Genomic DNA, 13,484 nt, shown 5'->3' with positions numbered 1-13,484 from the left:
GAAACGCCCTGAAGAGGAGGGGAGAACGCGGGAGGGGAGGGAGGGAGAGCGCCGCGGGGAGAGCGAGGGCGAGCGGAGGCTGCAGCCGGCGGAGAGGAGGGCGCGGCGAGGGCCGGGAAGGAGGGCGCGGGCGAGGCGCAGCGAGGCTGGGACCTGAGCGCGCTCACTTCTCCGCGAAGTGCCAACTTCCCCGGAGGGAGTGCCGGGCGCGCACCGTCCGCGCGCGGGGAAAGTCAGCGGGAATTCGAGATTTTAGGGAAGAAAGTCGTATTTCCCCCGTCCCCGTCCCCCGTTACTAAACCCCATTAAAAAGAAAAGCAACCACAGTAACAGCAAACTTGCTATAATCCCGCCTGCCCCCCACTCCTGGCACCATGAAGGCGGCCGTCGATCTCAAACCGACTCTCACCATCATCAAGACGGAAAAAGTCGATCTGGAGCTTTTCCCCTCCCCGGGTGAGTGGTGACTGCTGAGGCCCCCACCCTAGCTCTCTGGCCGGGGGTGGAGGGGGGGGTCCCCTCCACTTCTTCCCCCCTTGGCTGTTCCTTTCTGGGCCGCTCCTTTCTGCAGGAGCGGGGGATGCTGTTGGCAGCGGGATAGAGGTAGAGACAAGGAGGAGGAGGAGGAAGAGGAGGAGGTGGAGGAGGACTGTTGGTGGCCTGAGACTCTTAGTTTGGGGGGTGGTATTTATTTTCACAGCTGTGTTTTGTGAGTAGTGGGAAAAAGCTTATAAAATTTCCAGAGCCTCCATTCTTGCATTTTTATTTTCCAAATGAGCAAGCACTCTCTGGTCTTATTCCTAAGGGAGGAGGATGGACACTGCCTTAGGGGACATCATCCCTTGACCCTGCTTCTCCCAGAATTGGAGCTGGATTGAGGGCCCTGGATAGTCTAACGGGCTGGGCTTCAAGCAGATTTTCAAATACTTAGTCTTGCCTCCCCAAGCTCATCTGTCACATGTCCTTCATTCTTTTGCTCCTCTTTTCTGGGTTGAGAGCAAGGAGATGGGAGGAGAATTCAAATTATCCTCTTAACTTTGGGAATTGCCCACTCCTGTTCTTACAGGTTACTTATTTTACTCGTGTTTCTAATCTGCCATAAATTTGTCCTTTGGTACCAAAGAACCATTAGAAGCCTGAAAGCATCCCAACACCTAATGTGGCGTTGTGTCTTTGGTTGGTGGCGTTGTCCAGCTCTTTGATTTGAAGGATTTGAAGAGGAAAATGATAGGAAATACATTTTATTTTTGTCTTAGACACAAATTTTGGTGCTAAGCAGCTTAAAGGGAATCCAGCCCTACAGAATTCCTGGAACAAATGTAGCTTGGGGGTGGGGGGAAATGCTTTCTTTTAGGACAGGAAACTGCCAGGTATCCTTAGAGATTGGTGGTTTTGGAGGTGAAGGTGTACAGGAAGATACAAGGAGAAGGCAATGCATTCAGGAAAATAATTACTTGCAATAACATGCTTCTCTGTTGTATCTGATTATCAATAAGTTTAGTTGCTGCTCCCTGTGGTTAACACTTCTTTGCCTCTGCCATAATTAAGTTGCTTATTTTAACCCTCTCTTAACCTGCTTAAACTTTCAACATAAGCCAAGCTGATGTAGGTCATATCCACCCCCACCCCCACTCCCTGACATTCAACCCCAGGACTGCTGTGCACAAAGAAGGCTGAGCTTGTTTCTTGTCACAAGGATGATCATGGTCAGAGCAATGCTGAGATCGACTAGAACCATGGAGACGTTTCAGGCACCTAGAGCTCCAGTTCAGAAATGATGTCGCTATTGGTGGTTGTGTTGGGGGGTTCAAGAAAACCAGAATAAGTTTTGTTTGTCACGGTTGATTCAAACCATTTATAGAAGTTTAAAGAATAGTTCACAGCAAATATATAAACTCAACTAATAGGTCCTTTCCTTAAGAATGGATTGTTTATATGTTTTGTTATGGGCGTTTATGGGGAAGAGACAGCTTTGGTCATCTGGGAAATATCGTGTAGATATGTCAGTCCACATACCTATGGATCTCTCTTGCTGGGAATGAAAATGAGCTCCTGGCAACACATGTTTTACATCACAGTAAACAGCTGAAGCATATTTTTGGTAATTTAATATTAAATACTAAAGATTTAATGTATGTGATGCTGTTATTTCGGTTGTTGATTAAAAGTAAACCCTGGGCAAGTACTTTTCTTTAGCTTTCTCATGTGTAAAATGAGGACAGTAAGGCCTAATGCTACAGTCAATGTCCATTATACTAAGCACCTTTACACTGACTTTCTTTTTCAAAAAAGATTTCCAAGCCACTGATCATGTTTTCTGTTTTATGTGTGTGACCTTTAATACAACAACATTTCAGTTGGCCAAAGAAGTTGGGCAGTCTTCTGCTATTCATTGCAAGGAAGTTCGATTTCAAGTACTATTTATTTTCTTGGGAAAAATAGAGAAACTGGAAAAATCTATAGAATATAATAACTAATTTAAGCTAGTTTTTTGGACCTTCAGTTGCTTATATGTCAATATTATACCTCAGACAGAAAAGTAGTGACAGAGAAGGTAAATAACTTATATTTAAAAAAAAAATCTAGTGAGCCAGTGACTGAAGTAAAATTAATCCCTAATTTCTAACTTCTCAGTGTAGGTTGCCTTGAGTAATATTGCATGTTACCTTTGAAAAGCTCAGCTAAGAACCTTCAGTTGAGAGTTAAACTTGCAGGTGCAAAGCAAAGATGGAAGAAACATGGGCCCGGGCCGCCTGCTTTTGTTAGTGGAAGGACAAGACATTGGCTAAGTGAGGATTTGCTTTGCCCATCAGACCATATAGGACATGTGTTTAAAGTTTAACTTCTCACAGCGTGGTTTTGTATCCACAGCTGTGACTTAAATATTTGTCAGAATGATTTCTTTGGGTTGCTTAGTTTCTTATGTGTGGAGACAACTAGTAGGGGATCTTATCTGGCTTAAATGATTAAACCAAAATTCTCTCCCCACCCCCTCTCAAATTTATAGGAGCCAAAAAGGGGCAATAGGGAAGCAGGGTGTCCAAACAGGAATCGAAAGACCTGGATCCTTTGCCTGTCCTGTGGCTGGGACCTGACCAAGAACCTTTATTCCCTTTTATTATATATTTTGAGACCTGACAGGATTTTGACAGCGTTAAGTACCAAATTAACATATACTCTGAAATAACATTAGAACTGAATTTTCCTTGTGTCAGGTGGGATATACTATTTGATTGCAATGGTGTGATTGTAAGGTTCTCAGATCTTAAATAGGTTGAAAACAAACATAGCCATTAGGTTCACTTCTGGTTCTCTCCTGGTGTGGAGCCTGCTGAGAAGGGGCCGAGGCTGGGTGCCAAAGCAAACACATTCTCAAGCTGCTTAATTTTTCCTCTCCTCCATTACTTGCTCCACCTTCTTGGTGAGGTGAGCCCGAAGTCCAGATAAGAGCAGAAGTTCTAATTCTGGAGGTTTACCCTCTTGTAAGAATAAAAGGATCTACCCCTCCCCCTGCCCCAGGAGAGGGTGTCCATCCATCAGGACCTGTATTGTCGTTAGAAATAGGAAGAAGCTTTGTCCTTGTCCAGTTTGGTCAGTCTTTGTGTCTTCATCTGTGTAGACAAGACAGAAAGAGCTGCCCAGGCTATTAGATCACTTGCTCACTATGCTCCCAGATCCCTGCTGACCACGCTCCATTAGTGACTAAAGAGCCCAGTGCTTCAGAGCAGAGACTCTGGAGCCAGCCTGTCTGGGTTTGAATCCCAGCTTGACCACTTAGTAGCTGTGTGACTTTGGACAAATTACTTAATCTCTCTGTGCTCCAGCTCCTGGATCTGTAAAATGAGTGTACGCAGTTTACTGTATAGGATTGATATGACAATTTATATCTATGAATATGTGCAAAATCTTAAAACAGTGCCTTTTCCATAATATGTTGTATTTAACAGTTAACTAGAAAACAAGTCAACTGATCCTGACCACTGTAGAATTTTCAGAGGCCCTTATCTCCTAAATGTTTAATAGGGGATATGGTACTGTATTATTTACCTCCTCTAATCTATTATTTGAGAGTGAAAGAAGAGTATAGTTAAAGAGGATTTTTCATCTGCTTAGCTGAGACTTCATGCCGTTGAAAATTCATCCTGTTCTCTAGAGAGCAAACATAGTGAGCAGGTAACTTTCAGAGTGTCTCGAGGTTCAACTCATAGTTGAAGGCACAGGGGTTGGCCAGTTACTTTGGGTGATGAAGGTTGTCAGTGTTACCTCAGAGTAGGAAGGTCACCAAGTCTAGGGCCAAAGGGGGAACATTTAGAGGGTTGCTGGAAAGGTTGAGTTTTTCAATTATGCGGGGTTGAGAAATGCATCACGTTCAGTTATTAATAAAGTATCTCACATTTTATTTATTTATTTGGTTGGCAGAGCTTGCATTCCTGGCATTTTTGGTTGGTTTGTGTTGCTATTTTTTTGTCTGTGTAATTTTTTTTTCATCTTAAAGAGACCAGACCACCCTGTAGGAGCATCGCCTCCCTCTAGGACACAAAACCAGCTCGACTTCCCAGAGCTTCGCTTGCTCTGGGCTCTATCAAAATCTCTGCAAAACCAGGAGGTAGTTACTGTAGGTCAGGATTTTTCAGGAGAGTCTCCCTATGTCACAAAGAACAGTGGATAACTCTCTCTACAATGGCTACAGTGACAGTGTAACTACAGACATCTCTTGGTTTGAGTAATGAATAACCCATAGTTATGGTGGCATTCCATGTGTTTGCGTTGAAGGTAGATTCTTGCTATGTGAAAGTGACTGGCATATTTCTGAAACACGATTTGAGCCTGCATTGTGTGCCAGTCATGGTCACATAAAAGAGCACTTTTATGCTTCACACTTACTCTGGGATGGGGGCGAAGTATTATTTTCTCAATTTTTCAGATGAAGAAAGGTTCAGAGATTCAGAGAGATGCATGCTTTGTCTAAGGCTGCACTCCAGAAAGTGATAAACTGATGAGATGTTGCATGCGTTCTCAGATACTGGAAGTTAAACATAGGTGTATAAGAAGACAGTGCTGGTCGGAGCTTTGGGGTTCAGGAGGTATAGCAGCTTCTTGCCATCCAAAGGGCCTGTCCCATGGGCAGTCCCCGGGCTGGCCGTCCATATGTGTTACTTTAGGAAGATGTTTAAAGCTTCCAGCAATGTTTATCTTAGATCACAAAGCAGAGAACCAGGGTTATTGGTTTGCCATTGTCTTCCATATGTTCTTCTTTGACTCCCTCATAGGTGGAAGACGATTATGTTCACTTCCAAAGTCAGTCCTTCCCTCTGGTTTTTACCCATTTTACCTCCTTAATCACGGATACTTCTCTGTATTGAATCGCTCACAATCTGGATGATGAGAGATATAGATTGGCAAACTAGTTTCTTTTCTTTTCCTTTTTAAAATTTTTAGTTTTGTATAGATAGGGGCTCTTTATGTTACCCAGACTGGTCTCAAACTCCTGGCCTCAAGCCATCCTTCCACACCCACCTCCCAAAATGCTGAGATTACAGGCATGAGACACCATGCTTTGCCCGTTTTCTAATGACAGTTGAAGTTTAATTTTCTTGCTTGCAAAGAGGTCCTGAGTAGTTCCATTTGCTTTCTATGCTTCGAATGAATTTTGGCTTTCCCCCTAAAGTTTAGTTTTTCTTAAAGTCCATTTCATGTGTCAGGGCACATGGTTCAGAGTTGTCCTGGTGTAAGGAAGGAAGGCTAGCCCCAGGATTCTACCTGCGTGCTCATAGGGAAGCAGACTCCCTGGCTCCCTGTCTAGGGTTAAGGTATTGGTTCTGTTACCACTGCATTATGGTGAACATTTCCCAAATAATTAGTATGTTTGGCCCCACATTGTCATCACAGAGAGGAATTTGTATATGAGCAACATAATCTCCATGTTTTTATTTAGCTGCCCTTAATGAAGCCTTGGCTCCATTTCCCTGCTCAGAAGGAACCTCTGATAGCGTTTGCCTCTGTTTGCAGTATTCTGGGTTTGCCCTTCGCTCACAGCTGTTAAGCTTTTCCTAACTCAGGGTTAGGAATGTCAAGGCTATTCCCAGATCTATCATTTTTACTTGTCATGTGTCGGTAGCTACTTTTTGCTCCCCCCCACACTTGGATTGAAGATATCTTTTTCAAAACTTCAGTGGATGTTTTCCAAATTGTGTAAACAGGCTATTTCTACTTGGCTACTTTTCTGAAGCCCTGTGCCTATCTGTGTTCCCTTTTTCTTTTAATTGTATAGTTTGTAATCTCCATGTAGATACTGAAAGAAATTGGTCTGTAGTGTAGGTTGTGATAGGCCTGATATCATTGGCAGAGAGCCATGCTTACAGACACACTCAAAATATGCTATTCAAGCCGTAAATATTTTATTGATTATTTGACTAACTCTGTCATATTTCCCAGGTGCTTTTCAGTTTCTGCTGCTTGGGTTCAAGCCTGTTACTTGACACCCCAAATGTGGCTTATTGCTGCCCCTTCCACTTTTCTCAATTGTTTTTTTTTTTTTTTTTCCTGTAGCGTTTGGTTCTGCCTCTGAGAGTTGTAAAATATCAACCTAGATAGTGCTTTTAGATACAAAGTAACACTGGAGATTTTTAAGCTATTTGATTTCAGATCCTGATGGTATATAGACTAAGAGATCATATAATTTGCCATCCTTTGACAGTGTAATATGACACTATTAATAACTGCACCAGAACTATAGACATTAACTGGGGCACTCCTAGCAGATGAGAGTCACCCTACCTAGACACTAAATTTGGACAGTTATACTCTTTAGAATATCTTCTCTTAATTGCTAATCTTAGGGTTTAGACCATCCAAAGTAAGCTAACAGGACCAGATTAAGAGTTTGAAACAGTTCAGGTTCAGTGTGGTTTCCCCCAACCATGAATTATATTTTTAAATTTGTTTTTGATGCATAATCTAATATTTCTCAGCACCTGAGGAACAGCTCAAAATCAACCTCAAACAAGTTTACGTCAACCATTTGAAACTTCTTGGTAACTTTGCGTAGCTGTGATAAACCGTTGATTTTGCTCTGCAAGATTCTGTGGAGAAACTGTAAACTTTCTGTATTTTGTTGGGGGGGGAGAGAGGGAGAGAAAATGAACTTTGAAGTAGAGGGGAGTGTCATCATTACACAAGCGAAGACAATTACAATTTTTGTTTTGTTTAAATATTTAACCAAGATGAGAAGTTTTACTAGGATAAAAAGGGGCAAGAAAAAGTGTTTTTTTGTTGTTGTTGTTGTTAGCCATTAAAATGGCCAAAAACAAAAACGTAAGTAAAAGAGCCCTTAGTTCTTCAGGAAGAGAGGAAAGGAATAGTGGGTTCAATTCAACATCCTTTTTAGCTAAAAAAAAAGATGAGAAAGAAAGAATGAGGACAGGAAAAAAGAAAGTATGAAAGAACGAAAGAACAAATAAAATTATAACAAAAGAATGAAAATTTAAGTGATATTTCATGAACTTTTAGAAAAGTACCCTTCTGGACCAAGCATTTTGTCTGGTTAGGAATTCCAGCCTCAGGCGGCAATCTTGGATCTGTTGTTTCCACTGTTTGTCTGTGTGGTCATCTCTAAATACTGTAAACCCCTACCCCTCATTGGGTGTATGGCTATTAAGGGCAACTCAGATGAAGTTCTTCCTGCATTTCAGGTGCTTCCATGGCTAAAAGTGCAGGAAGACCAGTTTGAATTTATGAAAACATGCATGCATCAATGGTTGTTTGTCTTTTTTGTGCCTGTTAAGCCCTGTCATCCAACAGTTCTAGGCTAGAGTAGTTTCATGGATCAGCTTCATGGAGGGCAGGGGCACTTTTGAAGCATTTGAAGGCAGTATAAGAACAGGGAAAGAATTATTTTCCATATAGAGAGCAGCGTGGGAAGAATGTTGCAAGTTTGGAATGAAAGAACGGCTTACATAAACATGAAGAAAAAAAACTTAGTTGTAGAAAGGGATGAAAGAGGAAGTATGAACCAGGACCTAAAAAAATTTGGAATCTCAGGATGAATTTTGCCTTTGAAAGTAGGGAGATTTCAAGGGCAGAGCAGTGTTATTAACTAGGCTTATGAGAGAGGTGATTATATTTGGGGGGTGGTTAGGGGGCGTTACTTTCTCACCCACTCATACTGTTAGTTGTTAAAACCTCTATATCAGTTTATCAGAATTAGTGTTAAACCTCAGAGAAGATGACAAAAGCAATCAGGCACATATTTTCAGGGTACAAATGGAAAATAAAGAACCTAGGTCAGGCAAGGGAATCTTCTAAACACGGTGTTTGTAGACCCAGTTTTTTGAAGTATTTAGGTACTTTCAATTATTGACAACATTTTTGTGTAATTGCAGTTTTGTGCTTGGGTGATTAATTATCATTTATGTTCAAATAAGAGTGTGTTGTTGACTCTGATTTTTAAAAAAATCCTTCAGAAAATTTATCACAGGAAATTTTCAGTTGAAGAGTTTTCATGTAACTGTTTTTCATATTTCTAATATTTATACATTTTCCCTATTTGATGTTTCTTGCCAAAACTTTAAGTTAATTCTGTACTTTATGCATAGGTTGTCTTACACAATCAAGTTACTAACTAAATGCACAGAATATGATGAAGAATAACATATGATAAGGGAGATCCAGCAGTATTGTAGGAATTAATATTGTGTGCAAAATAAATAGAGTGTGTGGTTCACTCTAGGGGGCAGAGAAGGGGCCTTTTGCCAGTCAGAAAGTCAGGAGGCTCGGGTTTCAGCCATGGCTTTGCATCCTTTGTGTGACTTTAGGCAAGTCACTGCATTTTTCTGGACCTCATTTTTTTCATCAGTCAGATAAATTAATTGAAAAAGATAACCTATAAGATTTTGCCTAACACTGACATTTTAAGACTTTAGATAATGTTTAAAATAACTAAGGCTCAGAGAGCAGAGACTGTCATTCAAGAGGTAGGCAAAATGGGGATGTTTTCATTCTAATCCCCAAATACTGTTAATAACAATTCAATCACTGGGGAATTTTGGATGCTTTGGAAAGGGCAACTTCCACAGAGAGAGTTTTTAGGAATTGTTGCTGGCCTAGCTCACCATTGGGGAAACTGAGACAGGTTGTCTGGGGTGATGCTGGACACCTTTCATTTGGTCTCCCTCCATGGAATAGCTTTTTCCATAAGCTTTTGCTGCAACTGTAGCGAAGGCTGCTCCCATGTGAGTTCTGACCTGGAGGAAGGAGATGTAGGCTTGAGGGTCCAGTAGGTGAAGCAGGTGTCCTGTGTAGTCTGAGTAATGAGCTTGCTTTGTCTAAACTGCCTCTTTCGGTGCACTGCTTTGGTGGGAAACTGTCCCCTCCTATATTGGAATGCATTCTGCTATTAGCCAATGCAGCGCCTCCTGACAACCCCAGTGAGCCAAGGTCTCTGTCTCTTGTTTGCACAGAGGGAAGGGCCAGGCTCATGTGCTTTGGGCTGCTCAGGGAATGGTGACTGGGCAGCAACCAGCTGACCCTTTAGTGGATGCAGGCTGCCTGGCGGAGTCGGGGGCAGACAAGATGCCACCTGCCTTGGCCTCCCCTGCCATCCTGGAAGCTACATCTGCGTGATGTGGTGGTAACAGTGGAAGAGCACCGCCTGCCCACAGTTGTTTTCTGAAATCTCATCTTATTGATGTTATTTCTATATTTTAAGAAAGGTCTGTCACAGTTACCCCTTCCTTTCTGGAGTAGGGACCTAAGTTCAGCCTGCCAGTCTTGGAGTGGTGGGGGGGCCAGGGAAAACTGCCACTGATGATCGGGTGGCATTTATCTACTGGCGCCTGTGTGAGCCCTTCTCATCTACACTCAGCTTTACCTTTTTTCCTTGTGATTTGTTTATCTTCAATTAGTTATTGGGTGCTAGCTCTGTACTAAGATTCTCCTTATTTTACTTTAATCCTTAATAGTGAAGCATTATTACCATTTCATGGATGAAGAAACTGAGAGGTTAAATGACTTGTCCAAGTTTGCAAAGCTGCTGAATGGAGGGATTTAGATTCAGACTCAGCTGTAGCTAACTTTAAAATTCTGTGTCTGCTGTTTTCAGAATTCTCAGAAATATCTGGATGTTTGCTGAATTTGGGGGAAATACTGAAGTCTGTTTGTGCATATTGTTTACTGGTTCCTCTTAATACTTGGCTATAATCTGGTGGCATTTTACAGTTTGACATGTGACTTCACCACATTGGAGTTCATGGTAATCCTTGGAGTCACCAACATTTTGCAAATAAGGAAAGTGCAGAGCAGTGATACCAAGTTACTCTCCCAAGGTCCTGTGGCAAATAAGTGAAGAGTTAGAATGGGAAGCTGGGTTTTTCCAAATGCCCTACATTCAAATTCAGCCATGCTCATTTTAAATATTTCTTTGATTTGATGAGTACCTAGTACATTCACTTAATAATAATAATAATAATTAGCTTGAGATCATAGTGTCAACAAGGCATCTTCTTTCTCTTTGGTAGAGGTAGAGTTCCCCTATAATATTTTATACATATTTAATTTGTCCCACACAGCTGGATAATTATTGCACTTTAAGCAGGTTGCACAAATCACTATGACATAGGATCTGGAAAGCTTGCACGGCTATCCATGATGTCAAAGCTAATAGTCAACTGATGGTAGGATGGCAAGTTAGTTCCTTCTTGAGAAGTAAAAAATGGGTTATCGCATGGCCTACTGGACAAACATGCTATTTCCTTCTGAGGAAGGTTGATCTCAGATGTTAAAAAAATACATTTGATTGTATCTAAAATTTTAAAAGATTTCTGTCCAATTTTTGTTTTGTTTTTCTGTATTGAACTATGATGCACGTTGCTTTGAGCTCCTGTGCCTCAGTTTACCCTTTAAGCAAAGGAGGTCTATTTTAATCAGTAGTGAGAAATTCAAGTAGCTGGAGGAGTGTTTTAAGAAAAACAAAACAAAAATTAAAAACCTTTGAATTTTATACTGCATGTTATGGGAGAAGGAACTGTGCCAGTGAGGCATATGGAATTAGTGATATCTTAGGTGAGTGATTTTTTTTTTTTCCATTAGTTTACATTTTGGACACAGTACATTTGCTTTGGCACCAGGTACATATACTCAGTGTTTAGCCAGGTTATATTAGATTATCTCCTTAATACCATGTACTATTGTTCTCTAGCAAAAAGAAGTAAGCCCTTCCCCACATACCTTATTTTGGTTATTCTGGAAGCTGGAGCATTCCAAGGCCATATGACAGGTTATTAGCCTGAGAAGGATCCCCTTGGCTTGTTGCTGTTTCCTTGGGAGTGGATGTAAATCATATGTAGCCAGCAATGCCCTTGGGTGCCTCTGGATTACTAGGGAAGAAGCAGTGGGCTGGGAAGTTAAGGGTGGTACACCTGATGGTTGCAAAAATGGAGAGAATAGTTTTAAGTTTGGCATTTTAAAATCTGGGCATTAACTTTAATGCTTACTAGGAAAACTTTACCTTGTAAAGCAAATCCTAGTGTGGTCACAAAGTATACCTCCTCCTCAAACGAGGGTTCAGACGTTGGGCTTAATACCTCCCACTTATGAATAGTTTGAGGTCAAGCTTAAGGGACTTTTGGTCTTACCTTGCCTGGTTTGAATATTTTTTGTGCTATTGACTGAACAGATGGACTTATGCAGTCATCCTATTACCTTGTGTTGCGTGGTGTGAGAATCAGGATGCTCTAGTCTGTTTTTACTTTGAACTGCCACATGTTGTCATATTCCTGTATTCTTCAAGAAGGATGTGAGTGAGCTGCCTTTCTTTGGGAGAGAGTGGGAGAGTTAATGAGTTCACATTTAGAAAGTACTCAGGAGTCTTTGGTGATGCAAAGAGTGTTATTAAATTAGTGGGAGATATGATAGAGTGGGGATGCTAAATACATATGAACTCCCCAAGGGGGAGTCATGTGTGTGTGTACGGGAAATGCATCCTTGATTTCACATAAGATCAAGAGTTCAGCCTTACACCTTCCTTGCCTCCTAATGGAAACCAAACATTCTTCAAAACTGCTGGGTGCTTGTTTTTGGTCTCTGTGCATATCAGCGTTTCAGTTGAAGGAGTGAGAGAAGTGAAACTAATTTTTATAGTGTGCCTACTGTGTGTCAGGTACGTTGAAATGTGCCTTACAGAAATACATAATTGCATTCTTTAAACAACCCTATAAGGGTGGTATTTTTAATCCTCATTTTGTAGCTAAGAAACTGAGTCTCAGAAAAATTCAGATAATTTGCCCAAGATCATAGAATTTTCAAGTCACAAATTTGAACAAAGATCTTGGTAAGAAAACTTGCTCACATTCTTGTAGGTGTCTGGGTTCTTGGGGCATTCTTCTGTGCAGTATATTCTCTTTTAGGCTACTTATTATCAGGGTTAGGAAGAACGCAGTTTATTTATAAATATCTAAGTAGAGGGAAAGCCAAGAAAATATAGTTTTCATAATTTCCACAGTGCATTTTCAAATCCAAATCGATGTGTGAAAGGGGGCTGACTAAATTTACTAAACTTGTGTACAGAATTGGGGCTTTGGCCCCCATTTTCCAGATTGGGCAATGGAGGGATGAAGTGAGAGCTTTGCCCCTGCTTGAGAATTCTCCAGGGAGGGGATGTTCAGAGACACAAGTTTAGGCCTTGAGGCCACTTGATGCAACAGGAATGTTTGTAGAAAAATAAACACACACATGGAATGAATCAGCGTCTCCATGGTGGACCTGGCTTTAACCTCTGATTCAATTGAAGATTTTTTAAAAAAAAATATCTATTTCTGGATTTCTGAAGGCCTCTCTTGGAGGGGGTCCTTTAATGGCTTTTCTGTGCCTTTACTCATCCTCTTCAGTAACGGATGGTGTGATGAAAGAACTTTGAAATTTCAGGCTGGCTGCTAAGTCTCCAAATAATTTTGGGTGCTGGGTGAACAAAACAATAATTTAGTTTTTAAAAATGAGATTGGGTCCTGGGTGACTTGCTGCTGGGTTCACCGGACTTTGATTAGGACATACTGCTTACTGGCATGGTGTAGGCAGAGAGCCATGAGCACAGATGAGTCAAGCCTCCTGTTGCCCCCAACCGCCTTGCTTTGTAAGAATATAATATTTTCAGTGTTTTTATGGGCAGACCAATTCCAAGGAAGTAATATTTGAATTTCCAAAAACTGATGCAGGATACACACTAAGCTCCGCCTACCACGCTAGTCACAAATCTCTTTGTGAATCTTCTCAAAGTTCCTGTTCTAATCAAGCCTAAACAAAATTCATCTTATTCAGTAATTGGTTCTTGGTTCTTATATTTGTCAGGTGGATTTAGTTATGCTATAGTTTTCTTTTTTTTTTTTAGAGTTGGAGTCTCACTGTATCGCCCAGACTGGAGTGCAGTGGCACACTCCCAGCCACCACAGCCTCGACTTGCTGGGCTCTGGCGATCCTTCTGCCTCAGCCTTCCA

The 13,484-nt window shown here is 41.4% G+C and overlaps 1 protein-coding gene across 4 annotated transcripts in view; it reads left to right on the top strand.

Moving 5' to 3' along the window:
* ETS1 (ETS proto-oncogene 1, transcription factor) overlaps positions 1-13,484 on the top strand; it is a 128,828-nt gene that overhangs the window by 63,389 nt on the left and 51,955 nt on the right. For 2 of the 4 annotated variants that reach the window (XM_008074218.2, XM_008074217.2), the window contains exon 1: positions 26-456. The exons of 1 other annotated variant lie outside the window; for it this stretch is intronic. In XM_008074218.2, the coding sequence (XP_008072409.1) occupies positions 375-456 (82 nt within the window). In that variant the 5' untranslated portion in view covers positions 26-374. Of the gene's footprint in view, positions 457-13,484 lie in introns of all 4 variants that reach the window. One more of the 4 variants, XM_021707077.1, reaches the window with a different exon arrangement.

Source organism: Carlito syrichta, unplaced genomic scaffold (genome assembly GCF_000164805.1).
Source record: "Carlito syrichta isolate Samal-C Ts95f unplaced genomic scaffold, Tarsius_syrichta-2.0.1 Scaffold316376, whole genome shotgun sequence".
In the NCBI taxonomy this organism is placed as follows: Eukaryota; Metazoa; Chordata; class Mammalia; order Primates; family Tarsiidae; genus Carlito; species Carlito syrichta.
This window is presented reverse-complemented; position numbering and strand designations above follow the sequence as displayed.